This window comes from Vigna angularis, chromosome 4 (genome assembly GCF_016808095.1).
Source record: "Vigna angularis cultivar LongXiaoDou No.4 chromosome 4, ASM1680809v1, whole genome shotgun sequence".
NCBI lineage: Eukaryota > Viridiplantae > Streptophyta > Magnoliopsida > Fabales > Fabaceae > Vigna > Vigna angularis.
In genome coordinates, this window is record NC_068973.1 from 38,796,396 (window position 1) to 38,824,381 (window position 27,986).

General features: G+C 33.7%; 3 protein-coding genes across 3 annotated transcripts; all 3 read right to left on the bottom strand.

Moving 5' to 3' along the window:
* Positions 1–219: 219 nt before the first annotated feature.
* On the bottom strand, positions 220–5,734 carry LOC108332067 (cytochrome b5). Its single transcript, XM_017567171.2, has 6 exons — positions 5,582–5,734; positions 5,459–5,503; positions 3,583–3,615; positions 2,546–2,697; positions 824–874; positions 220–719 (listed from the first exon to the last, which is right to left on the bottom strand). Exons 1-6 carry the CDS (start codon positions 5,619–5,621, stop codon positions 372–374), a joined length of 669 nt encoding a protein of 222 aa, XP_017422660.1. The 5' UTR covers positions 5,622–5,734; the 3' UTR covers positions 220–371.
* A 3,370-nt stretch (positions 5,735–9,104) lies between these two features.
* LOC108330564 (3-oxo-Delta(4,5)-steroid 5-beta-reductase) lies at positions 9,105–10,630 on the bottom strand. Its single transcript, XM_017565050.2, has 2 exons — positions 10,432–10,630; positions 9,105–10,348 (listed from the first exon to the last, which is right to left on the bottom strand). The coding sequence occupies exons 1-2, from the start codon at positions 10,468–10,470 to the stop codon at positions 9,218–9,220; spliced, it is 1,170 nt and encodes a 389-aa protein (XP_017420539.1). The 5' UTR covers positions 10,471–10,630; the 3' UTR covers positions 9,105–9,217.
* A 5,850-nt stretch (positions 10,631–16,480) lies between these two features.
* Positions 16,481–19,573, bottom strand: LOC108330998 (uncharacterized). Its single transcript, XM_017565601.2, has 2 exons — positions 17,615–19,573; positions 16,481–16,808 (listed from the first exon to the last, which is right to left on the bottom strand). The coding sequence occupies exons 1-2, from the start codon at positions 19,413–19,415 to the stop codon at positions 16,696–16,698; spliced, it is 1,914 nt and encodes a 637-aa protein (XP_017421090.1). The 5' UTR covers positions 19,416–19,573; the 3' UTR covers positions 16,481–16,695.
* Between the last annotated feature and the right edge of the window lie 8,413 nt (positions 19,574–27,986).

Here is a 27,986-nt window from a genome sequence, read left to right on the forward strand (position 1 = left end):
TATGCTTATTTAATGCATAGTTTGATCCTGAAAAACTAAAATTTCGAATACAAAATCATGTGTGAATAATATATATACACATATATATAGCAAAAAAAAATTCTTCATAATCTCAGATCTTCCCATAATATTTGATCATAAAAAAACCTAACATTGTATAAGAAAAATACATATTTGGTTGAAGAATAGAAAATGAACAGAAGAAAATTTGAAACTGAATGAAACAAAATAGAGCTTATTCTCCTCGTTGAACCCATATTATTACATCTTCCAGTAGATAGATATCAATTAGCAACAATCTGAATTAAAAGCTAAGACATATGCAGCATAAAGCAATTGATCATATGATCAACAAGTTTGAATAAGAAGAGCTAATATTGAGGGACGGTGAGGCATCGATAGCCAAAGTAGAGAGCAGCAACAAGAAGAGGAACAAAGAACTCGTAAAATGAGGTTGACTTATAGTTTGCACCATCTTTGATGACGAAGGCACTCATCTCTTTGCTGTTGGATTCCATGTCAACAACATCATCGTTCATGTCTACCTCTTCAACCTTGGCACCTTCGAGAACACCAACCTGGTACTTTAGTACCATGTTTTGTGCTGCTTTGCTGTGTCCAATGGCATCAAATTGCTTCGTCGCCTCCTTCCCAGCCACTTCTAGAATCACCTCTTCCCCTCCCGGGTGTTCCTCCAAAAACTTTGTCACATCCAAAACCTAAAAAATCAAATCACACCAAACATCTGAGTGAATCTTTTTGGTATATTGTTGTTAGTGATGATCGACCGTTAGAGTGTTCAACGTAATAAGGTAGTACTTACTCTTCCATTGATCACCACCCAACAGTCTTTGTTGGATCTGTGCTGAGCAACCTGTGAGAGGGTGAAAACCCTTGGTTCGGCCATTCTTGCTAATGATTGACGATTTTGGTTAAGTTCGTGTAAGAAATGAGTGTGACAGTATAAGACACGTACATATATACCCAAATTTATAAATGAAACGGTGGTAGATAGGTTGCACTTTCCGTTTCTACCACCACGTGCTTTTCTTCCTCCATGGTTATCAACTACCAGTTCATCATGTGCATGGGAATAACTGCCAAATCTATTTATGGCTTATATGATAACTGCTACTCTTTATGATTAATCTCAGACCATCGTCTAGAATATTTCCAAGATAAATAACGAGACTTCAATTTTATTTATTACTTGCCATACATTTTAATTGTTATTTATAAAGGATAGCGTTTATTTTAGATATATTAACGTATATAGTGTAAATTTGGTTAAATCGCTTGATAAATTATGAGTTGCTTAACGTTAAAAGAATGTTATACTTAATTATCAGGTAAATAATAGGAGAATCCTACGTTTTAATTATTTGATCACATTAAATAATAATAATAATAATTTACAGCTGATGAAAATAAAACATATTGATATCTAATCACAGTACATTGTCTTGTCATTAAATGTGGTTTTATAATTAATTGCGATGAACAGTAGGTGGGAGAAAACAAAAGTAACTGCACCTAAAATTAAAAAAAAATAAAATCATTAAACTAAATAAAGAAAAATAAAATAAAATCAATGTGCTCGTAAGGTAAACTTAATTTAGGCATAAATTGGAAAAACTTAAGCATAAGTTGATTATTTAAATCAGTGGTTTATTTAAACACTCTACATACACACACACACAAAAAAACACCTAAATATTAGTAATACTGATTTAATTTTATGAGTTTTACAATAAGCAATACCATTTATTTTGTCAACGTGAAATCATTTGCTCCAATGATAGATCTTGTCACGCAAATCTGCTTGACTTTAATAGACCGTTTGGGTGATTACTTTAAAAATCAGAACAAGTTTACCTATTAATAGAATTCGGGTGATACATGCTTCTCTTCCATCCATGAAAATAAATCCTCTCAAGTATAATAAAAAAGAACAAGTTTACCTATTAGTATAATTTACATGATTAGTAGTATTCTAATAATGTGAACTTTTGCTGCAAAAGTATATACCACTGCAAAAAAGTCTTTTTATAGTACAATATTTCCTACTAAAAAAATTTTGTTGGAGAAATTGCTAACGGTTTAACAATATACTCGATGAAAATGAAAAAACTATAGAAAAATAAAGTAAACACTATAAGTTTTCATTGAAGAAAAAACAGAAAAGAGAATGACAAAAAGAGTAGAAACAAATAAAAAATAATGTATAAAAATACTATTCAGATTCACTTTTTACTTCTCTCCTTCCAATCTCCATGCCACCAAACAAACTCATCTAATGCGTACACATTCAGTACTAATACCAAAAGCTCTATATTCACTCCATGACTATAAACACACCATTAGTTTTCTTGAAATAAAAAATGCGTACATATCACATTACCATTAGGGGCAGCCATTATCCAAAAACTGCTACAATTTGAAAGGAAGTCGCAATCTCCACATGTTCTTGTTATTACAAATTCAATTTATCTCCATAGGCCGACCAGGAATTTACAAAGTAGAAACACTACCGTGCACCTCCAGCTTCTGTACTGGGCTTTGAGAACTCCTTGCTGTTAACTGTCTCCTTGCTATCAAATTCCACTCCTTGAAATGTGACCCGTGAGGACCGATACTTGCTACCAAAGGCAGTACCAAACCCCCAACCAAGTCCTACTCCAACGCCACAGCCTCCACCTTAAAAATTAAATCCAACATACCCAATTCGATATTGATAGGTCAAATTCAAAAAAAAAGATTAAAAAAATTCGGTCCTTGAAGATAATACATGTTTTCAATTTAGCGACACTAAAAAAACTCTATGTGCAGTCATTTCATTGGCTATGACCATTGTAAAATGTGAGATTGACATGGTAACAGCATGCAATAAAGAAACAAATACGAAAATAACTGTTACATATATTTATGGTCTTTGTAAATGACCTGAATTTTAATTTGATCTAAACTTTATTGTAATATAAAAGCAATACACAGTATTGTAACAGACAAAATGAAAACAATGGTCCATTTCCGGATTGGTTGGCAACTTTGTTTGGGTATAAACAAATTGTAAACAATTGTCGCGTACAAAAAAAAGTAACTGTATTTCAACATAAAAATGAAATCCAAAGACAATTGGGTATAGAAGTACTTGAAATAACGTGGAACTAAAATCATAAAAATCATAAGTGGAACTAAAACCAAGAAATAGCAAAGGGCAACATTACTTGAGTTAGGAAACAAGAAACAGAGTAATTTTCTACACACACACACACACACACACACACACACACATATATATATATATATTAGGGAGGAGGGGGTTAGAGCAATGATCGCAATCCTATCCCATAAGGTTAGTAGGTATTAGCACTAACCAACAAACCAGAAGGGTAAATAATTAGAAAACAATTTCCAACAAAAGCACCTTCGAAGAAAAAGTCCTTAAATGTAACCTGTAAGATGAAGGTTTTGGAGAAAAAAAGGCTACCCACATCATGCAGCATGTCATATTCATAACCATTGAATACTGAAAATTAAAACTTAGAAATAGTAAAGAAAGCAGATTCATGCTTATTGTACCTGCACCAAGACCCAATAAGTTCAATGGCATACCTGTGCAACAGATCAGATACATAAATTATGACCAGAGTATGAAGAAAATGATTTCATCTTCGTACTATTTCAAAAGAAGAGATACACTATATAAAGAAAAAAACAAAAGCCATAAATATTTACAGAATTAACAAGGAATCAGCAAGTTACAGGAATAAAAATAAAAATCGAATACTTGAGTGAAATCCTTCCTATTATTGAGATGCTCTCATTCTCTTAGAATAAAATAGATGTTGGTCTAGCTAGCCAACATTAGATCAGTATTTGCACAAGACCTTTGTGAGCATATCTACTTCCTATAATTTGGTTGCAATGCAGTACCTGGGATATGATGCATTTAAGTTTCTGTCAATCCTCACATGCTTCATCTTATCAGGTTTAATTGGATTATGAACAAACCCTTCTTAACCGACAATAAACAAATAAAAAACTCATAGTAATTAAGAAAGTTAATAGACATCATTTAACTATATCAATCTAGTTTAACAATTAATTTGCCCCCGATCTACCCTTTATCAGAATTTGATATCAAGAATAAAAAAAATGTCATTGATCATAAAAATCCAATCAAATGAACGATATTTTGAAGATAGTTTCATTAAATAAGACGAAAGTAGTTGTTATTTGTTAGTATTTGATATTAACATACATGCGAATTTCTTTACATATATTCGAGAGTAGAAGGATTATGCCCTTGGCTGCATCGCTGTCAGTGTCACTAAAGAGTTTCACAGGTTCATGAATTGGAAGAGATAAATCTTCAAGTAATCTATTTATCTAGATCAGTCCGGCACACCTTCAGTGATTGCTCTATATTTTGCCTCTGAACTGCCCCTAGTCACAACAGTCTGTTCCTTGCTTCTTCCAGTTCCCAGATACGAAGGACTCTGTATCCTCAACTGAACTGTCTAAATCACCTTTGTATCCAGGAGATTGAGTGTCAAGATTTTGGAGAATGTAGTAGTGAAATGATTAAGACAGCTAGAGGGCAAAAGTTCATTCAATACACTCAGCTAAATAGAAAAGGGTGGTAGGAAACTAGGACAGATACTTCGCAGAAGACTTGACAGGGGAAAGTAACAATAGATAGACAGAATTTGGGAGGAGTGTGATTGGTTTAGCTGAAGCAAATCCGGTGAAATTTTGGAATGAAAATTAACATAGAACCGAGGAGGGATGATAGAAAATGTAGTCCAATATTCTCCACTCCACACAACCATATTTAGCCAATTATAAGTAACTTTGGTATGAAAATGAGCTCAGAGCAAGTTTGGATAAATTCCAAGATGAAATATGAATCAAGGTGATAAAAATGAATCAAAACTTCTCAAAAAAGAAAATATCAACTTACATTATTTATCTTTTTAAAAAGCTCTATCATTTAAATCAAATAGTACTTCACATAGCTAGAAAAAACCTAATCAAAACCGGGTCTAAATTATAAGACTAAAATTTCTTTGTCCAACCACATTCTTTTCTCTGCCAAAAAACTGAGTTAAGATTAAAGCCTATCCACCTCACTCGATTTCCCCGCTCCTCTCCATTATCCAGACTCAAAAAATACCATATACCAACACAGTCAGCTGGAACGACAAGATTAACACGAAAAAAAAAGGATGTTAAAATTACATCTAAATTGTCAGCATAGTCTCACGAACAAGGACTCTTACAAGATTCTGAGAGCTTAAAAAGACCTTGTAAACAGCGGGGACTATAAAAATTGCATTCCCATGGCACCGGAAAACGATATCAAAAGGTAGAGAAACATCTTAAAGGATTCAATTAAAACGATTTGGAAATGAAAGTAAAGCAGAAAAAATAAATGCAGCATGCTGCCACCGACCTCCGAAACCCCATCCTACACCGAAACCGCAACCTACGCCGAAACCTGAAAAAAATACTATCGCGTGAGATAAAGGAATTGAGATTCGAAATATGGAGAAATGGCGAAACTCAAACGGCGTACCAAATCCAACGCCAGCTCCGTTGAAGGTTGTGATAACCATTTCTGATTTCTTATTTTCTTTACCAGTGAGTATACAGAGTAAAGGGAAAAGGCATTATGGAGGGCCTAATCAAACCAATCAGAGCAAAATGCAATTAACTATTCCTCAGTGGAGAAGCCTTTTTATTTCAGGCTTTTTCTTCCTGTACCCCTTAATTTCTAGACGTACGCTATAGTTTTCAGAATATCTATTTCACTTTCTGTAAAAGTGATTTCTAGATTAACCATTTTAAAAGTTTTTCTTAAACAGATTTTGTAGAAATTAATATGGATTTTATAATGAAACTTTTAGAATATATGAAATACACTTTGAAACAGGTTTTTGAAAACAGAATTTCGAAAACAATACCTTCCAAACTAAATTTTCGAAAACAAATTGAAATACATGAAATCTCTTTCAAAAAGAGTTTGTTCAGAACGAGCTTTTCTTTTGCAACAGTGTCAGTGAAAGACAGTGACCGGGAGTGATAATGTGGTACAGTAAGGAAAGCCATTTTAATTATTTTCAGTTAGTGTGGGGTGGAGTAGTAATGATGGAGTGCAGGAAGCAAAAACGTTTTTTCATGGGCCTATATGACAGTACAAAATGAAAGGCCATTTGGACTAAGAGGGTGTTGCTCCCTCCACCACACAAAGTCTCTACACCTCCCCATTATTTTCTTTTATTCCAGAAATACTCTACACCTCCCCATGTTGTAACCCTAGGTTTTGAAAACTGATCATAAACAATGGTGCAGAAATGCCCTACCGCAGCGTCTCAATCTGATAATAAATTCGTCTATGTCTGAAGATTCAAACTAAGTAAAATGAATGTGACTCAATATAAAGTCTAAAAGCATAAATAAAATGAATATCAGACTTTAGGTAGCTATTAGCATTTGCGACTATAACAATCCAAATCCCATTAGTATATATGTATATACGTCGAATGAGTCATATTGTAATATAAATTAAACTAATTAAACTTGTCACTAACAGATTTATTTTCTGTTTTAATAACCTCTTCTTCGTGCTCTGGTAAACCAACTTACCACCGGAGGTCTTAACGATCCTGTGTTGGTTAGATTTTGTGGATTTTGTTGCATAGTTGTGGCGCTATGCGATAGGTGAGACGTTGTACCATTGTTTTTGATCAGCTTTCAAAACCTAGGGTTACAACATAAGGATGGGTAAGGTATTTCTGGAATAAAAAAAAATTAATGAGGAGGTGTAGGGACTTGGGGTGGTGGAAGGGGTAACACCCGGACTAAGATCCCAAAAACAAGTCCACTATAATTACCTAGCATACATTTTGTGATTCATTTGATCTACAAAAATAAAATTGTCACTCACGACAACAATATATAAATATCTAATTTAAAAGATTCACGTAAAATTTTAGTCCTTATATATAATTACACGAGTTTTTATTACTTTAGACATGGCTCTTGGCAGATTTGAAAATTCAAAATATTAAAAGTATCTGTATAAAAATCTCGTGTATGAGAGTATAAATTAATGGAATGGTCCGATAGTGACATGACAAAGGATGAAATAGAAATGTCCAAAAAATAAGAAATATTGCTACGATAAACTCTAACTTGGCTCTGATACCATATTAGAAAATGAGTTTAAGCCCAACTCATTCCCACAAACCGGCTTGTAAAGTGAGGTTTGCACCCCATTTATATATTATAATCTGGCCTTATCTTTAGTCGATGTGGGACTTCCAACATAGTGATTTAATATATTTTATAATTTGAAAATTGAACAAATTTACAGATAGTAAAATAAATTAAAGGATAAAAATTTCTCAAAAAAGCATTCAAAAAACAAAATGATAGATAATTAAAATTAAATAAAAAAATTGAAAAAAGGTCAATGACCAAAACTGTGATTTTATAAAAGATAATATTAAACTTTCAAAATTATAAAGTTTTAGTTAGCGTAGGACACCCAAATCAGTTAAGATAATACCACTAAATCAATGATTATATGAGGTATTTTGCACTATAAATTTCATTACTCCATCAATTTTAACTTTAAAAAAACGTCTTAAACGATTGAAGAAAAAACGTGCACTCAATCCATCCCTATTCAATATCTTATAATTCGAATTTGAATTTTTCTCGTTTTTTAATTTGATTTTGAATTCTTCTCATATTTTAAGTTCGATTTGTACTTCTAAACAATTATTTTTCTGTATATCTTGTTATTTTTTGTTTATCTTAATTCTCATTAGTTTGAATCGGGGAGTGAAATTCTTAGTAAAATAAATAAATTCAGTCCTACAATAATGTTGCCGCAACATTAATCACTACCATAGTTTAGAACGTTCGTATCTTCAAGACAACGTGATCTCAGTCAGGTCTGCTCAATGATTCTAGGAACAAACTAGTAACATTATCATCTCATTCAAAAAAACTTAGGGTGTGTTGACTTGGGAAAGAGGAATTGAGAAAAAAGTGAGTGGATGGATTTGACGATGAATTAATTGTTATTTGTTTGAGTGAATTTGGAAGTAAATTAGAGTGAATTTGGAAGTAAAATTTGTAAGAATTAGTATAGAATTTGATTGATGTGACAGATAAAAAAATTTGTTTAATTGATCAAAATTAAAAATTACAGAAATATCTTTAGTAACAAAAATAATATAAGATGATAATTATTAATGTTATATATAATTGTAAAAAAGTTTATAAAAAGAAAAAAATAAAAATTATTTTTTAAAATGTAAAAAATTGTAATTTAGTAAATTGAAATAATAATAAGAATATTATTATAATAATAATTATTATTATATTTATTATTAATATATATTATTATTAAAACTAAAGTTTTATAATTAGAATGGATATTTTTATTACAGCATGCACCTATCCTGCAAAAGCTATTTCATAGCAGGGATAAAAATGACTTTTTATTATAATCACCGTCAAATCTTCTCTATTAGTTAGGAATAAATTTTTTTATATCTTCCAAATCTATCTGTACAAATCCACGCTAATCCATGAAAACGAACATAAAATTAATCGCAAATCTATCACGCAAACCATTCTCTATTGTGTATGACCTCAAAGCGAACTGAAGGTTAGTCTTTCTTTGGACTTCACTGGTGCGTGGTAACCATTACTTTGGTCAAATGTATATAGATTATCAGAGAAACGCAACTACTTCAAGGGCAATAATGGACTCACTCTATTCATTCAAGCGAGTGGTTGAATTAACATGTTTCAGTAGTCAAATCAATTTTCTCCTAATATTTATTATCAAATTGCAATCCCTTTTGGTAACAATAATCACTGCTATAAATGGAAGAACAACTAAACACGTCACCAGAAAGTGGTACTTGCGTTTCATTCAAAACTGTTACCCCTTTCTGGAGATCTAGCTCTTGATACAAAATTAGAAATTCAATCCTTTTCAAACACAGTTTCATCTCTCATTGAGGCACTATTATACAAGACAGAAACAGAACACAACGCAAATCCTCATGCACAGTCTCTTCTGTTATCTCACTAATGTGCGAGTTTTATTTATTCCAGATAACTTACAGTGGAGACAAATAAATCAAACCAGAAACAGATACCCATTACAAATTAACCACAGTTCAATTATTCAAGGTACAATCTTATAACCCTTGCTCTTGTCTATCCAACTTATGAACGAATTCTTGGAGTTCCTGAATCCCAAAAACCCATGTTCTTTGGCCTTGTTCATGCTATCTAATACTCCCTCTCCGGAGAATATAACATCCACAAACCACCAATCACCAACCTCGTCAAGCTTGGTAGGCAGAAGCTGATTCTGGCTCACAATCTCATCCCAAACAGGACCCTTATCCTTCATCGCTTCCGACAGCCTCAAACCCGAACCTTCTTCAAAACCATACTCCTCAATCCCAAACTGTTCAGCTAACACCTTCCAAAGATGCTTCCACTTGAATATATCACCATTGGAACAGTTAAATGCTTCATTCCGCGCATAGGGGTCAACAGCGGCCCAAATATGCTGCTCCGCAATCAAATCCGCATCGGAAGAAAAGGAATAACCCTCCCAGGCGCCTCTCGTGCCGGGAAATCTCAACGGAATCCCTTCGTGCTTGCAAATTGCGGCGTAAACGCAAAGACTCCCAACCAGGTTCATCAAACTGTAGGGAGAAAAGCCAAATATTGTTCCGGGCCTGTGTACGGACCAAGTCAAACCCTCTTTCTTAGCGGTTTCTTCAAAGAGAATGTCCTCTTGAGTGTAGTAAAAATTAGGCGTGTCCAATCGCGGGAGATCCTCCGTGAAGGGGGGCTCGTGGGATTGGATCTTGCCTATGGATTCGAACGATCCGAGGTAGTGTTTGGTGCCTGTCTGAAGGGACACGTGACGAAGATTGGGAGCATTGGGGATAACGGCGCGCAGCACGTTCCGTAACATCGCGCCGTTAACTTCGCAGTTCTCGGCCTCGGTGGGACGGTTAGTCCACGACACGAAGAAAATGTTCGTGACGTCGGTCAAGACGGAGAGTTTGCTTTCGGCGTCGGCGGGATCGGAAACGTCGCACTGAACGTACTCGATGGGGTGATCGGCGTTCCACGGCGGCCGCGGCCGCCGTGCCACGCCATAGACTTTCCATGGACCGCCTGGGGTGTCAGCGAGAGGCAGGATCTCGGCGAGGCTGTTTCCGACGATGCCCGTTACGCCGATCACCAGTCCCACACTCTCGAAGCTTCGCGGAGTGTCGTCTTCCTCGAATTTCTTCTGCATCAGCACAAGAACAAAAATTAAGAAATAATAATTTAATTGAAGAAAGAAAAAACATGATGAATAATTGATGAACTTGCCTTGGCAGCGCCGATTGCTCCAGCCCACCACCAACTCATGTTTTTCTGGTTTGATTTTGAATCTGATAGAGGGAAGTGTTTGGGATGAATGAAGAAGTGAATCTGAATGGTTGGATTTAGCAGATGCAGAGGCTTTATGGTCTGAGTTCTTGGACTTGCAGATCGATTTATTAGAATTAATAATAATAATAGTAACAATATCGTATAGATGAGATGACCTGTCCTGATGATAATTCTAATCGGATAAGCCCAAGATTGAGAGTTCTATATTTCTTGCTTTATTTAAATATTTAGTATGATGTTAAATATAGCGGTACGCAATTAATTTTATAATAAATACATATTATTGTATATTTAAACTTTATGGTAAATAAAACGTGTTTAAATAAAGTAATTATGTTGTGTAGTTATAATATATAATTTAATCTGTGCTATTTTTTGTAAGTAATTATTTATGATATAAAATTATTAAAATAAAGTTTAAGGATAAAAAAAAGTGATAAAATTATTGTATTATTTAAGACGGTAGATCAAATACTTATATAGTGATAAAAAGAAGTAAGTATTTTTAGAAGATGAGAAAAAAAAATATTAGTTGTAAAACTCATGTTTTAAAATATAAATAAAATAATATTGAATAAGAGAGCGAAAAGTTAAATACCAGTCATTAAGTCGTATAATCTAATTTTTAATATAAACGTGGATAGTTTGTTATATCTTTTAGGATTATATAGAGTTTTAAGTGGTGTTTATAACAATAGTATTTTTCATATACTAAATTTCACATTACATAAATTATGTTTTAAATATATAATAAATCAATAGCTATGTGTTTATTTTTAAGTGTTTGTATTCTTTTTCAACAAAATTGTTAATATTCCATTCGGATAAAAACAATTAAGACATATCATGAAAATAGATATATACATGCATAAAAAAAATGAAGCTAATTTAAGAGAATTGAAAACGAAATTCGTTACCATGTTCTATATTAATATTTAGTCAATTTATAAAATTAAGCTTATTATTCTATTTAAAAACTTATTTTCGTGTTTTTAAATAGGTATAACTATCTATAAACATGGGAATATCATAAAAAACACTCTATGTAATTCGTTGGATATATATGTAATTGATTTTATAATTAAACATTTTATTTATGTACATAATTTAAAAAAAATAACAAATTTATAAGAATAATTAAAATTATTTATAATTCAAAAGTTTATGTACTAGTTTTCTTCTCACTACAATATAATTTAAATATTTAAGATTATACATATCTGTAATAAATTATATATATAGTCAAACATTTATTTTCTTAATTTGACTTAGTTTGTTAAATGTCAATCTAACTTTTCTTATTGAAGTGAACTTATCATTGTTGTGATTCATGACAAAAAAATCAGTAACCATGTCAATTTTGATTTTTTTAGTGTAAAAGTGTGACTTTTTCCCTTACCACGATCTTCATCTTTAGTATAGCAGAAAAAATACGCTCCTATTTTGATGAAAATAAAATTGGACTCACCCAATTTCCACTATTCGTCTTGATGAGAATGAAAATGTGGAACAAAACCTTAAAAACAATATAAGATAGTAAATTTACTTAAAATAAAACAAGTCTTCATGAAAAAAATATTATATGATTTTACAATTTTTATTAATTAGGTGTTCTTCTAACCAGAATATAATTATAAAATTATTAATTGCAAAAGAAATTATAAATTACGAGGAACCTTTAGTTTAAGGATACACTATTAGAAGTAATTTTCTGCGAACTTTTTTGGCTACCATCAATTTACTTTAGTGTGATTAGTATTCTTCAAAATTTCAAAAGTCATTCATAAATGATTTTCATATTTAAAACTAAAACTAAATCCCAGTCTGAGAATTAAATTCGTGCTTTCTAGAAAGGCTAGGGGTATTTTGATGATTATTCATATAAAAAATCATATATCTACCTTTTATTTACACCAATGAATGAGTTATTGTTATTTTAATTTCTTCGAATATATGCTTTTACGTATTTGAAATGTATAATTTAAATTTAATTGCACCAGTAGCATTTCGTAATGTAGATTAATAAAAAAGATATTCTAGTATTGTTAGTATTGTTTTAGTTAGAGGTGAGATTGATGTTCATCTATTGATAATATATATACTTTACATTTCTAATAAATAAAAATAACAGTTGTTACTATGGGCTCGCATGCTACCGTTCGGTCTCGATCAGTTTTTCATTCGTTCGGTCTCAGTCAGCTTCTCATCCGTTCGGTTTCGACCAGCTTTTCATCCGTTCGGTCTTGACCAGCTTTTCACCCGTTCGGTCTCGACTAGCTTCTCATCCGTTCGGTCTCGACCAGTTTCTCATCCGTTCGGTCTCGACAACTATTAAGCAGATGTAACGCACAATGAATGTTATAACGACTATCGTTAAACAATTAAGGTTTGCATTAATGACCATTAAGAGGTAAATTAATGTGTCAGATTCCTTTAAACTCTATAAATAAGGGTTTAGGTTGGAGGTAAAGACAGATTCAACTCATACTACAATACGCTATATTTACTTCAATATTTAACTGTAACAAACAGTTCATAAAACCGCTCCTAACTTGAGCGTCGGAGTGCCTTTTGCAGGTACCTCCCCCTCCGATCCAAAGCGGCCAACAAGTGGCCAATATTGAAGGTGACTGATCGGTCCAAGCTGGAAGCAGACAAGCGAAGCGCACCAGTCGAAGGTTAGTGTCTCGGTCTCACAAATCTCACCGAAACATTTTGGCGCCCACCGTGGGGCCGAGAGCAAGCTGAAGACACCCAATGGTGACCACAAGAAATATGGAGGAGCAGAGCACCAGAGATTTAATAAGAGAGTTGCAAGCCCAGATTGAGGCACAAGCACAGACTATACAAGCGCAGGCGCATGCGCAGCAAGAGATGCGGCGGAGGCATGAGGAGGAGATGAGGGCGCTAAGGGCCGAACGGGAACCTCCCGAGCGGTCCGCCTCGAATCGAGAAAATGCTAATGAGGCAAGCCATAATCACGCCAACCCGAACGGTCGGGCTAGAAGGGAACCAACACCCCTGCAGACCGCTCGGCCTACTAGTTTATTGCCCTTCACGACGACCATCATGCAAACCCCAATGCCAGAAAAGACTCCCCCCGTATTGGATAAGTATGATGGTTCGGCTGATCCGGATAATCACTTAAGGACGTTCGGTAATGCAATGGCATTCTATACAGACAGCGACCCGATCATGTGCAGAGCCTTCTCGTTGTCACTTAAGGAAGAGGCATTGGAATGGTATAATACTCTTCCTCCTAACACAGTGGATTGCTTCGCTACTGTGGAAAACCTCTTTAGGAGACAATACGCATCCAATCGGAAGCAGGAGGTAACACCGACGGATTTGGTAAATACTAAGCAGGAGAAAGGAGAAACGTTGAAGGCTTTTATGAAGAGGTATACTGAAACCGCATGACGGGTTAGAGAGATAGATCAATCTTTTATTATCAATAATTTGCCTTCGTGTATGAGACCAGGATATTTTGCGAAAAAATTGTATGCACGACCGCCAAAAACTATGAAGGAGCTCCAAGAGCGAGCAGCTGAGTTCATCCGTATGGAGGAAATGCGATTGTCGCAAAGGAAACGACAATAAGAGGCTGATGTGGGCGGAAGTAGAAAGGACGGCAAACGACCGTTCGACAGTAACGATAAGAATAGGGAGCTGCCCCGGCCATTTAAGTTTCACCATTATACAACCCTCAATGCACCTAGGACAAAAGTTCTCGAAGAAGCCCTTAGCGCGGAACTTCTCACACCCCGAAGGAAACCATCTCCAAGAAACGCAGATGAAAGGAAGAGTTGCCGGTACCATCAAAACCATGGACATACTACAGAAGACTGCATCACGTTAAAAAATGAAATAGAAAATCTTATCCGGGCGGGACATCTCCGTAGGTTTATAAAGGAAGCAAGATACGACCTCCCTAAGGAAGGATATTCAAGAAGAAGCCCCGAGCGGGCAATTAGGAAAGACGAGCAAGGGCGGGGCTATAGTCGCAGTCCCAATCGTCATCGGGAACGTTCGGTTCGTGGATTTATCAACTAAGGAGAAGCCTCCAAAACTCTATTAATGTCATGGTTAAATTTAGTTTCACTTGATTTAGACTATTGTTATGGTCCTATGCTTTCATTATGGAATAAATAAGGCCAGGTAATTGATGCCCAATCAATCGTTCCCAAACGTCGCTAAAGAAGTGTATATCCAGCGAAAAAAGTCTCGAAGAGTCTGAAGAAAAAGACCGAGCGGTAAATCCCGCTCGGCCGAGAGGTAAACCCCTCGTCAAAATTGAAGATAAAGATTTGAAGACTGAGCGGTAAATCCCACTCGGCGAAGAGGTAAATTCCTCTATAAGGATTTGAAGACCGAGCAGTAAATCCCACTCGGCGAAGAGGTAAATTCCTCTATAAAGATTTGAAGACCGAGCGGTAAGTCCCACTCGGCGAAGAGGTAAATTCCTCTATAAAGATTTGAAGACCGAGCGGTAAATCCCACTCGGCGAAGAGGTAAATTCCTCTATAAAGATTTGAAGACCGAGCGGTAAATCCCACTCGGCGAAGAGGTAAATTCCTCTATAAAGATTCGAAGACCGAGCGGTAAATCCCACTCGGCGAAGAGGTAAATTCCTCTATAAAGATTCGAAGACCGAGCGGTTAATCCCAATCGGCCAAGAGGTAAAACCCTCGTCAAAGTTGAGAACAAAGACCGAGCGGTAAATCCCACTCGACCAAGAGGTAAAACCCTCATCAAGGTCGAAGCGAAAGACCGAGCGGTAAATCCCACTCGGCCAAGAGGTAAAACCCTCGTTAAGGGCGAAGCGAAAGACCGAACGGTAAATCCCAATCGGCCAAGAGGTAAAACCCTCTCGTCAAAGTTGAAGCCAAAGACCGAGAAGAAAATCCCTCTCAAACCGAACGGTTCTCACTCTCATCAATCAGGAAGCTCTGATAACAAGGACTGTCGAGCGTGCGGCCAAATTCAATCCATGGAACTGTTCAGCACAAATAGGATATAACGACTTGAAGCACAGAGAGCAAACTCCTTAATACAACGAGAACAACCTCCCTCAAACTCATAAGTCCTATAGTTAACCGTTCGGCTAAAGCCGAACGATTAACTCAGACTTGGGGGGCTTATGTTACTATGGGCTCGCAGGCTACCGTTCGGTCTCGACCAGCTTTTCATCCGTTCGGTCTCGGCCAGCTTCTCATCCGTTCGGTCTCGACCAGCTTTTCATCCGTTCGGTCTCGACCAGCTTTTCACTCGTTCGGTCTCGACTAGCTTCTCATCCGTTCGGTCTCGACCAGTTTCTCATCCGTTCGGTCTCGACAACTATTAAGCAGATGTAACGCACAATGAATTTTATAACGACTGTCGTTAAACAATTAAGGTTTGCATTAATGACCATTAAGAGGTAAATTAATGTGTCAGATTCCTTTAAACTCTATAAATAAGGGTTTAGGTTGGAGGTAAAGACAGATTCAACTCATACTACAATACGTTATATTTACTTCAATATTTAACTGTAACAAACAGTTCATAAAACCGCTCCTAACTTGAGCGTCGGAGTGCCTTTTGCAGGTACCTCCCCCTCCGATCCAAAGCGGCTAACAAGTGGCCAATATTGAAGGTGACCGATCGGTCCAAGCTGGAAGCAGACAAGCGAAGCGCATCAGTCGAAGGTTAGTGTCTTGGTCTCACAAATCTCACCGAAACAAGTTGTTATATAATATTCTAAGAAAAATATTATAAAAATTAATAAATTTATAGTTTATATTTTTCTAATCTCAATTCGCATAGCCAAATCATGTGAGGTAGTTATATTAACATTTCTAAGTATTTTTAATTTGAGTAGTAAAGTTACATTAAATATACTATTATATTAACAATGGAGATGTGGTCCTCTCCATTTTCCCGGGGTTCTGCTGGTTTATATCAGTCACGCTATTCTTTTATAATTACCCATTCCATTACGTACTACTCCATTTTCCATTGTCATATGTAAAAAATAGATTATTAGAGAGCCATTTTGGTTCCATTTCTTACCTGCCACTCACAGATTAATGCCCTCACAAATTAAAGTACACAAAAGAAAGTATTTATATGTCTAAGTTTAACCTAGTGGCCAAAATATGGGGCCTAGCTGGGTGGCACAAGATTCTCTTCCTTCGCATCTAACAAGCCATTAAAATTGACCTACGTTGCTCCGGCCGCAGCACCTTTCTTGAATCTTCTTCTCGCCCTTTCCATCTTTCTCCTACCACCACCTTCTTTCGCGTGAAAAGGTTCTTCAATAATGGTTGACAGACCTGAAAAAGTAGTTCACAGCAAAAGTGATTTTGACCCTCACGCACGCAATTGCTGTAAAGTTTAAAATAAACAGAGTTTGTACTCTAAATTCAAGTCAGTTACAGTATACGTTCCATTTTTTAAGTTAGTTTGCATGTTATTGAAAATAATTTCTTTAATATACTATTAAAGATGATAATATTTACTTAAAATTATGTTAAAAATACTCGATTTTGATATTACTCATAGTGTGTGTGAAAATGATTAGAGAACACAGCATCGAAGCAATAATTTCATCGACTTCATTTAAGATGTTATTTTTCACATCAATGGTTCCTTTAAAGTAGTTTCTGACTACACCGAAGCATGCTTATTTCAGTATCAGCAACTCTTTTCTGCTATAAATTCATGACGTAAGTCAAAAGCTAGAAATGACAAAAAAAACTACCACGATAGTATTTCACTTTTAATACCCTAGATGGACATCCAAACATGTAGTGAAGGATTCACAAACTAATTTTAACAGAAAAGTTCTTTAAATTGACTTTTTTTTAATAAATGTTTATGAAGAAATTTATTTAAATTAGGTTAGTTTAATTATGACTTAATAACTTACTAAGATTTGAGCATTATGATCATCAGTGCTTGTATATGATGCATATTATTGTACATGAAAAAAAGAAGAAGCATATATGAGTGTTGTGTACTGTGTGCTACAGTTATGTCAAAAGCTATTGCTGGAATATTAATTTTGTGAATATTTTTCAAGAAATTTATGTAATTATGTAGGCAACAAATTAAATGAGGAAGGCAAGGAATTAATTACCGTGCATGTGACTGTTTGTATTTTCTATCATCGTCATCATGGTCTTATTATGATCACATGGTTGCTTTTGGTTCTGATCATGCCCGCCAACTTGGTTCAATTCTTGCATTGTTTTTTCTAGCCTGGAGCGAGCAGTGGCAAAGAGCCACGTGGCATCCATGTGCTTGCAGATCAGGCGCGCAGGGTGGTATGGGATCTTGACACCCATGGTCTCACCACCCGACTTGATGCTACTGTTCATGAACATTATGCAGTCCATGAGACACTCTTTCGCCATTCCTTTCATGTCATATGCCTGTGATCTTCTCCAAAGGCTTTTCATATGGCTGTTTGCAGGGCTGGATAGGCAAAGAGCGCGCGTTGAGTCACTGATAGCTGAATCTGCGTCCTTCAGTAAAATATGACACTGAGCTTTGTTACTATAAATCACCATTCTCTCTTTCCTAAACCTCAAGGGACAAACACCGAGCGCTTCGGAGTATTTCACCAAAGCTTCTTCAATCTTTCCCAACCTGAACTTGTGATTCGCTTGTTGTTTTATCAAACTCACCAAAGCCTTTGTTTCCTCCAAGTTTTCCTCCGAGAGTACCTTCTCCTGGTCCCTCCTATCCACTTTCAAATCCATCACTTCTTGCAATACTGCTCCAACCTTTTGTCTGTTAGGTTTCAAATTCAGAAGAACCTTTGTGATGGTCTCGCCCACGTTTGATTTATCTCCAAGGTTTTTAAGTTCAATCAAATCAGTCAGGTAAGGGACGGCAACATCAAGAACTTTGTACCTCGTATCTGGATCCTTGAGAAGGAGAAGGAGACAATCGATACCTATATACTGCCAATCATCTGAAGATCTTGAAAGGTTACCTAGAGCATTCACAACTTTGGGTAACTGAGCAATGTTTTTCCTTCCTTCTTTACTATAACACAAGATTCGTATCAGTCCAACCCCTGCTGGTGACGTGTGATTTATCATCCCTCCCCACATATCACACAAGTCCTTGAGAAACCCCTTCTTGCATATGAGATCCAGAGCCCTATCTTTGCAAGCAAAGCAATTCAGAAGATAAAGAGACCAACACTGAAGCTGGCTAGCCCATTCCTCTGCCTTGCGATTCTCCATCTCCAAATCCCCAACCCCTCTAGTGAGCAAGTTTCTGTGATACTCCAGCCTTTTGTTTTCCTTCACAGCTACGAAGTCAACATAGACCACTTCTAAACAAGTGGAAGCCAAGTTCAAGGCCAACTTCACTACCTCTTGCTCGTGCAGTACTACTGATTCAAACGTGCTTTTGTAACTGGCCAAGTGACCAAGTGCTCTAACAGCAACTCTTTGCTCAACCCAACTGATCTTCCCCCTGAGCAGGTCTAGCAATGGCGGTATCACACCTGATTGCACGGCCAGTTGTGCAAACTCCTCCTTGTTCATCGTGTAAGAGCCAATGATGTGAGCAGCGTAATAGGGTATGTATATGTTTTGATTTGTGAGAAGCCAGTGGCTGTCGTTTATCCCTTTGTGAATTAGACTTGCCATGCATTTGAATATTCCGAAGGATGGGAACTCTGGGTCGCTGGGTTGGGTCATTGCAATGTGCCACAGTCCACTCAGCACCAGCACGTGCTGTTCATGATTCTCTCCCTGAAATAATTCTTTGAAGCAGGTCGTTATTCCAGCCCTTCTGAGAGATGCATCTGCTTCTCCCATGCTGCAGAAGAAGCAACCCGGGTCGATGCAAATATGATCGCTGGCGTTGCAAGGAGTATTGGGAATAGGGGTTACTCTCTCTTTGTTCATTTGGGACTTCATAGCTGTCTCAGTTGATTGATTTGTGAGAGTAGAAAGGTAGAATATATGAGGAACCTTGGCCAAAGGGGTTGAAATAGATTGATGGGAAAAAAAATTATGTAATAATTTATCCACACCTATTGGCCGCCTTCATTATCCAATAAAGCAGTTTCATTATCCTTACAATTGGGTAATGCTCTTGCTAGTGACAAAACCATCCCTTTCAACTATTTATGATAGATGCATCTCCAAAATTCAAATTCAAAAGTTCTAACCAAGGGAACAATTTTACACTCTCTAATGTATGCAACTGGTTAATCTCTATATATGACTTAAGTGTTATTTACTTCTTCTGGTGAACTTTAAAATGTCGAATACTTTCTTGTTTCGTAGAGCAATATATAGTCTTTTTCTTCAGGGATCAATTTACCGTAACACCAGTTTTGCATAGTTCTGGCAGTCTTTTGTACTATTTTTCAGCATGATATCATTTACAACGCACGCACGCGTATACCTCCAAAGATCTTACTTGAAATGACCTAATATTTGTGTTATTTATTTTTTTGCACATTCTTTATGTTCAATTCTACACATTTTCAATGCGTTGATTTGATAAAACCATTTTTTTAAAATACATAACTAATATTTCTAAATTTAATACATAACTTTAAATTAATAAAATAAGTGTTAAGATATATTTGGATAATAGTTGTAACTTAATTTATTTTTTAAAATTAAAGTTTCATTAAATATCAATAACATCTGTTAACTTATTCAATTGCGATGAAGTTTACTGATAATAAAACTTGGAAATTTATAATATTTGAATTTTAACTTTTATCTGTCGTTGTTTTCTACACTGCACTAGGACAATTCAACACAGTTCTACAATACTAAAAAAAAAACTTTTTTTTTTTTTTACAAGTTTTTCTTAATCGAGCACTTTGGTTCGGTGCGGTGCTCTCCCTCATGATCTACGATTCCACGTTTGTTGTTGGAAGCTAAACGTCCCCGACAACACTTTCTTTTTCTTTGGTCGATAACCCGACAATATTTTCTAAATCAAACACTTGTTCATGAAGGCTTTTTTACCTTCAGTTTTTTCTACTTCTTTTTTATCTAACTTTTCTTACGTTCTGTACACCCTTTCTTATGCAAGAATTTATCGTCCTTATGCGACAAAGGGGATCACGTAAGCAAGAAAATTATAAGACTTTGATATGTTGCACACAGTGTAGACTCGTGATGCTTTTATAGTTTTCTATGCAAGTTCATCATCATTCTGTCCCGTATCCAGTCAACTTAATAAGTTCTTTTGTCAAGAGCTGTAATGTTACACCTATGCCTATAAAGCTTTTTTAAGTAAAAATGAGTACAAAAAGTCTAAGTTAAACTGAAAATAGATGGTGGGATTTCACTAACATTAGCCCACAATTCCCACTGATTTCTCCATTTAAATATTTTGACAAGCTAAAGTGTAATAGGCAAAGAGAAACTTGTGAGGGACCACATCTTCAAATGGCAAAACAATGCCCTTCAAATCAGTTCCAGATTGTGGTCCCGTCACATTGCTAAATTTGCACCTTGAGATAAAAAAATACACAGGGCATCTCTTAGAAAGCAGAAATATAGATTAAAAACATGATTTAAGTACAGTGGTGGTGGTCTCAAGAATATGCGGCTGCCATAGGTGGAAAGCATGAATAGGATGTTTCTTAGATTTCATCTTTCTCTTAAGAATATTATTTCAGATCATGCTTCAAAGATTCCTTTAACTAAGCCAAAACAATTGAGGCGGGGACATTATTAATTGTTTCTTCGTACCATTAACAGTTCTTTGCTCATGATGGCAAGGACTAGATTTAATCTGGACACATCAAACTATGCGGAATTTAGCATGTTTTGCTCGGATATAACGGTTTTTAAGTTGTTCAAATCCAAATCCACATGCTGTCATGCTAGAGAAGTTTCACTAGTTTTCTCTTATCAGTGTCTATTGTAGCAGTGAAAACTAGATCAATTTCCTAAAAGCAACTATCTTGGAAAGGCTTAATGCATAGTTGGTGTGGTATTTGAAGTCTTGATCAACCCATGTTTTAAATATAACAAATAAAACTTACTTTTAACTTAATTTCACGCAAAGATGTTAATGAATAATATTTCAACATCAAGTAATAAAAGAAAACTGTTTGATCCTAAAAATATGGTGAGGAGAGGTATGATTAATTGTATTATTTGTTGGACTATGTTGTGATCTTATCCTACAAATTAGTGAACAGAAGAACTTTATATGTCTAATGTATTTTGTCTCACATCAATATTTAAAAATGTAAATGAAAAATGTTATCATTATTACCCTGTCTCTTTTCTTTTCCCACGTAAACTACAAATCAGTGAAAAACATAACGTGGATTGAAGATACTATAGTTCAACCATTTATGTTATTTTTTGTTAAATCTCATCTTAATATTAAATCAATACTTCAATTAAATGTACGTTGTAAAGTTGAAAGTTCAGGCTACAAAATACAGGGAAGAAACCAAGCCATCGATAAATTTCTTGTAAAGTTGTAAAGCATGAGTGAATTCTTCCGCTTCCACAACATTTCTTTCCAAAGTCGAAAGTCTCCATTATGCTTTCTAAATCTTAGTTGGTGACTATTATGTCTCGTTAATAGGAATGACAACGAAACAGACGAAAGAGTGTCATTATACGATAAGATAAAAAAATATTAATCTAAGAAAACTTTTGAATATCAAACTAAACAAATTGTTAAAAAAAAAATAAAAATTATTGTAATAATAAAAGTTCTTTAATTAAAACAAAATTAAGAATAAAAAAAGATCACTTTTTATTACTAAAGAAAGATATATACAATTGAATACTTGAAATCGAAAGTTAAATACTTTTATGTAAATGAAAAATATAAACAATAAATAAAAACATAAAAATATTGACTATAATTGATAATATGTAATTAAACACAATCATAGTTATAAGAGTAAAAATAATTATGAAATGTGAGTGAATATTATAAATATAGAATAAATAAAGCAATTAAAAAATGGAAAAAATAAATTATGTAACAAAAAAAAAGATTATATACATATATATATAAATGAGAACATAAATAAGTATTAACACAGGATCAAAGTCGGAGATATAAACATAATCATATCTATCTTTATATTTCAATTTAAAAAGTTATATACTATTAATATTCATGCTCGTATCTAATCAAATATAAAAAGTATTGCATCAAAACATAGCAGTCCAGACCATCCCAGAAAAACATGTTTATTTATCACTTGTTTCCAACCACTCAATGTTCTTGTACCCTTTCACTGACTCAGACTTCTTACTTTGCCTTTCCACTCTCCACTTCTCTATCTTCAGCTAGCAACTTTCCACCACCGTACATTTACCATACATAGCTCCCATATTTAATCCAAAACCCAGGTATGCGCTTTCATTAACACTCACAATTTGCAAACTAAATATAGAATTTTTTTATTATCTCCAAAGAGCATGTAATATATACCCCTTTCATACAACAACTATGTTTTAAAGATAGAATTAGAAAAACAATAAGAAAAAAAAATCTAATTTTATTTAAGAGACTTATAACACTAAAAAATGTATTTTTTTTTTAATATAAAACACATGTGGGACTATTTAAACGGGTCTATTTAGAAAATTTAAGAGAAAATAAAATAAAATTGATTTAATCATAAGTTAAAATGAAATTATGTACAAGTTAAAAATTAAAATTTTAAAATTTTAAAACAATATTTTACAGTTTTTACTCTGTAAGAAAGTTAAGGAATTTAGAAAATTTTGGAGGTACACAGAAAGAAAATTAGAGGTGCAGAAAGAAAGCCGATACCTGCTATTTCATTGATATTTTCAGAAAACCAAATAAAACCCACAAAAGTGAGTGTTTTCACTTCTGTACGTAAATTACATTCAACTTAAGGCCTCTCAAGTTATTCATCAGGTTGTTTGGTTTAAAATTTGGTTGATAATTAATTTTGGATTTCTAGAGTATAATTAAAAATAGGTTTAATGTCTCGGTAGATTCCTATTTTGGTATGGAATCTCAAATAGATTCCCTTTCTTTTCAGTTCTCAATTGAGTCCTTTTTTTTCTTAAATTGAAGCAATTAAAGGCCTACCGTCAAATTGGACTAACGACCGTTTAAGTGTTGGTTACGTGGCATGGTCAGAGTATACATTAATCACATGTGGCATTACCAACGAATTTTGTATTAAAAAATTTGAATGCATAGAGGTGTAATCAGCTTTTTTGAAGGGTAAAGTGGAAATAATTAAATCACGCTTTTTTGCTCCTGAAATGCCATCTTTTATCTTCTCCAATAACTAAATCACACTTCCATGGCAGCCACTGTAGACAGAACTGCAAATTGCAGGAACCCAATCACGAGTTTGCCCAACATTTTCACCGCTACGAAAATTTCCAAATCAAAAAAAAAAAACCCTAATCAGAAAACTAATGATTTTTACCTGAAAATGGCTCTACAGATGATACAAAGTAAGCCCTGAAATCTCCATGAGTTTCATTACTGTTTTGGATGTTGCTTCTGTAGAAAAAAAAATTAGCTCTTGGAATCATTCAACTAATGAATCATGAAATAGGAAAAGACAAGCAGAGAAAGAATAGAAAGACAACCATTGGATAGAACCGTCATTACGACCTATGAAAAATGACCCAAAACAAATTCACAACATGGCCTTTTCTAGCACCAAGATTTGCCCCTGTTCCACAGCTTTTCCATAACAAGGCAATCCTAACTTCAATCATCCAACACTGCCCAAGAAACGAACACAGGGATCAACAAAAAAAGCTAACCCCTTTCCCTCAAATGCAACTAATTGCTACCTCCAATTTCCACAAAGCTCAAGCACTCCAAATTTAAGTGACTGCTTTTAATTTCTTTTTCACAATTTGTCCTCAATTTTTTAATTTAAAAATTACAAAATACACATTAGTCATGTATAAACTGCCACATCATTTAAAATAATACACTGATCAAGCCACGTAATACAAACTTAAACGGTCGTTTGAACAATTTGACGACAAGCCTCGAATTGCTTAAATTGCTTAAATTTTACAAAACAAAAAGACCCACGCCGAAAAAAAAAAGGACCTTCACCCCAAAAATAGGGACCTATCGAGACATTAAACCATTAAAAATATATATTTTTAATTTGAAGAATAACTTTTAAATAAAAAATGCTAATAATAATTTTATAATTTTGAAACGTACAAGAGTTTTAAAAGCTCTAAAATTACAATCAAAGAAAACATGATAAGACAAACGACATATACAAACAATATGAAATTATATTTAAAACCAAATTTTAAGAGAGTTTTCAATACATGAACAATTGATTTGTATATTGCCAAAGGTAAACATTGCCCCCATTTAGTGAGATTATATATTTATAAATAGTTTGATAAGAATAATGAATGATGCACAGACTTTCCAAACCTTATTAAAATATACACAAAATATTCTCAAAGATATGAGATCTCCAATGTATTTAGTTAATACAAATTCATTAAATTATCAATTTGGGTATATAGAGTGAAAACAAACAAATAATAAGAAAACAATACGTCTAACCTAATTTTTGTTTGGAATAACAAACTAATTGAGAATTCTTTATTTTCTTTACCTAATTACGGTTTCTATCTTTCCTCCCACTTAATCGACGAAGGTTGCAATACGTTTTCTCTATTTTTTTTTCCAAAACCAAACAACCTAAATTTAAACCTTATTTTCTATGTGTTTCTTTGGCCCCTCGTTTCATCGACTTAACTTCTTTCTATATAACTAAATTAGTGCAGAGGTTGTAGTGTGAGAAAGTTTGGTACCTCTAACAAATTATTCCGTATAGATTCAATAATTCAGTTCCGTATATTTAGGTATCTATCACGGAAGTGTCAAAGTTTGTTAACTATAACGTCTCACCCTTTTTCTTACTACAGCATGTCATGTGTCCTACGGAGCATCAAGAGGAACCTTAGTCATTGATCCCAGGCCAAATAAGGGATCATTGAAGGGGCAACTGTGAATTTGAAATGTTTCAAAAACTGTTCATACCATGCATGTCAACATGTCACTGCATCCTCTGTGATCACATTCACCATGACTACATCATGTTCTATGTGAATCCAAGCCATATAAAGTTTGGGATATTCGTCTCCACCGAATTGTTCGACATGTTGCCAAACAACATTATGGCAGCATACGACAGATGAGAATTGTGCTACGAAATTCCAGCTATGTGCAGAAAATATTAGCAAATATCCAAAATCAACTTGCATAATACTGAAATTGATTGTTCTTTCCATGGGGGAATCCCTCGAAAAATACAATATCAAATATATATGTGTCCAATTTATGTATGAAATCGAGACTAATTCTAATCCAAAACCTTTTAAAAACGAATCTTTTCCATATTAAACGGATAGACTTGTTTAAACTTATTACTAAGATATATCATTGACTCTGATATTATTTATAAGTCTTTCGAAAAACAATAAACTAAAAAACATGATATCAATGAATATAAATTCATAACATATAAGGAATTAACATATTCCAACCTAAAACTTAACTTATAAGACGATTAATTTTTTCATTTCTACGATGTGACTTAAACCCACGTTTATATTCCCATGAAATCAACTTTAGAGAATAAATTTAAAAGATCTTTGACATGTTGCATTTCCGGACATTCTAAAAGTAAGTGTTCTAACAATGAACAATGGAAGGTAAGAAAAGAAAATAGAACTATGTATGTATATGGGCCCGTTATAAAGAAGATTTTTTCTCCCCATATAGAAGTGCAATGCAACTATTTTTAACTGTGAATTACGTCGAAATTGTTTGCTTGCTGTAAGGGTTAGCAGAAGATAATGGTCCCAAAAAAAGGTAACATCCTTTCTGGGTCTTAGCACACATGAACTGGCAATTTCATATACCTGCCAAAAATTGTTTTATGCTGGCATATGAAAAATTATTTATTTCATATTCATAGATATTTATAAAATTATTATTTTGCTTTAATTTGAAGTATTCGCACGATTAAATGAACAAAAAACTCTTCATTTTCATCGTTTGAATAAAAAACAGAAAAAAAGTTGTTTTCATCATTTACCTTTTTATGATGTTACCGTGAATTTATAAGATGAAATGAATTACTGTGTGGTATTCAAATACACTGTTGGTGGATGCCGAGAATCCAGGAATGAAATAAAGAGAGGGAAAAGACGTTTAACTGAAGAAGATGATCCGATCACAGAAATGCAGAAAGCAATTGTATTTTGTGTTTTGCTAACTTAGCCTTTTTCCATTAATGCACCACGAATATTTTTGCTAGCTATGAATACACAATTGCCTTTTAACTCCTATTTGGTAAATGAAGTTTTTCAACGGGAAGCATCACAATGCCAGAAAATAAATATACATAGATATATTTTTTAAACATTTATATGCTTAATATTCTTTTCATAAAACTTAAATTTAATTAACTAAATTATGTAACATAATTTTAATAGTCTTATGTAGTATTTTCAAAAATTAAAAAATATACTACAATAGTCTATAGTTATGAATTTTAAAGAATCATGTCAATAGTTATTATATTTAAATATTAACTAATCCATTAACTCTAAAATTTTACTCTTAATATATAAAACTATTCTGAAAAATGGCAATTGTTAGGAGACAGAATAGTATAGAATGTCAAGGCTGGTGAGGATATTAGTGATATACAGAAGTGGCAAACAAAAATTCAGAGAGAATTTACAGACATGGTCAGAATTCTCATAAGAAATTATCAGCTTCTTAATATAAAACCTTAGTTTATTATTCAAATTTGTTATTTTGGTTCATTTTTATCTCTTTAGTATTTTTGGGTCTAATTTAGTCATTTAATTTTTTCAAAAATATCAATTTATATATATATATATATATATATATATATATATATATATATATATATATAACTTTTATCTTTTTAATTCTTTTTTAAAATATTTCAAAATTTATATATACCTTTTAAAATGATTTTTTAGAATTAAATATCAAATCACTCCACTTAAACATTCAAACTATTTTATTTTTTACTTTTTTCAATTGTAACTTTTTACACTTGTAAAAAATAAATAATTCGAATATATAAATTATAAAATTATTTTAATATTTGATTGTTTAAAAAAATTATGTTAAATCAAAATTTTAAATAGATATTAAATTAAAAACCATTACTGTCATGAGACAATAACAGTATTATGTGGCACGATTATGATTTCCCACATGATTGTTTATGTTTTTTTTAAGTAAAATAAAATAAAATAAAAATTTTACGAATTTGACACATGATATGTATAAACACGGTGTTAACATCAAGTTAACATAAATAATCCAATTAAACTTTTTAAAAGAAATTAAAAAACTAACTTGAACCTAAAAATAATAAAAAAGACCAAAATTAACCAAATCAATGAATTAGAGGTTAAACCAATTTTAAAATAATAAATTTATACATATTTTTTATACAT

Coding starts and splice junctions, on each gene's coding strand:
- LOC108332067 (XM_017567171.2), bottom strand. CDS start 5,621: ATGGTTATCACAACCTTCAACGGAGCTGGCGTTGGATTTG. Junction 5,504..5,581: donor CGGAGCTGGCGTTGGATTTG/GTACGCCGTTTG, acceptor TATTTTTTTCAG/GTTTCGGCGTAGGTTGCGGT. Junction 3,616..5,458: donor TGTAGGATGGGGTTTCGGAG/GTCGGTGGCAGC, acceptor TCTGTTGCACAG/GTATGCCATTGAACTTATTG.
- LOC108330564 (XM_017565050.2), bottom strand. CDS start 10,470: ATGAGTTGGTGGTGGGCTGGAGCAATCGGCGCTGCCAAG. Junction 10,349..10,431: donor GAGCAATCGGCGCTGCCAAG/GCAAGTTCATCA, acceptor GTGCTGATGCAG/AAGAAATTCGAGGAAGACGA.
- LOC108330998 (XM_017565601.2), bottom strand. CDS start 19,415: ATGAAGTCCCAAATGAACAAAGAGAGAGTAACCCCTATTCCCAATACT. Junction 16,809..17,614: donor TACAAACAGTCACATGCACG/GTAATTAATTCC, acceptor CTACTTTTTCAG/GTCTGTCAACCATTATTGAA.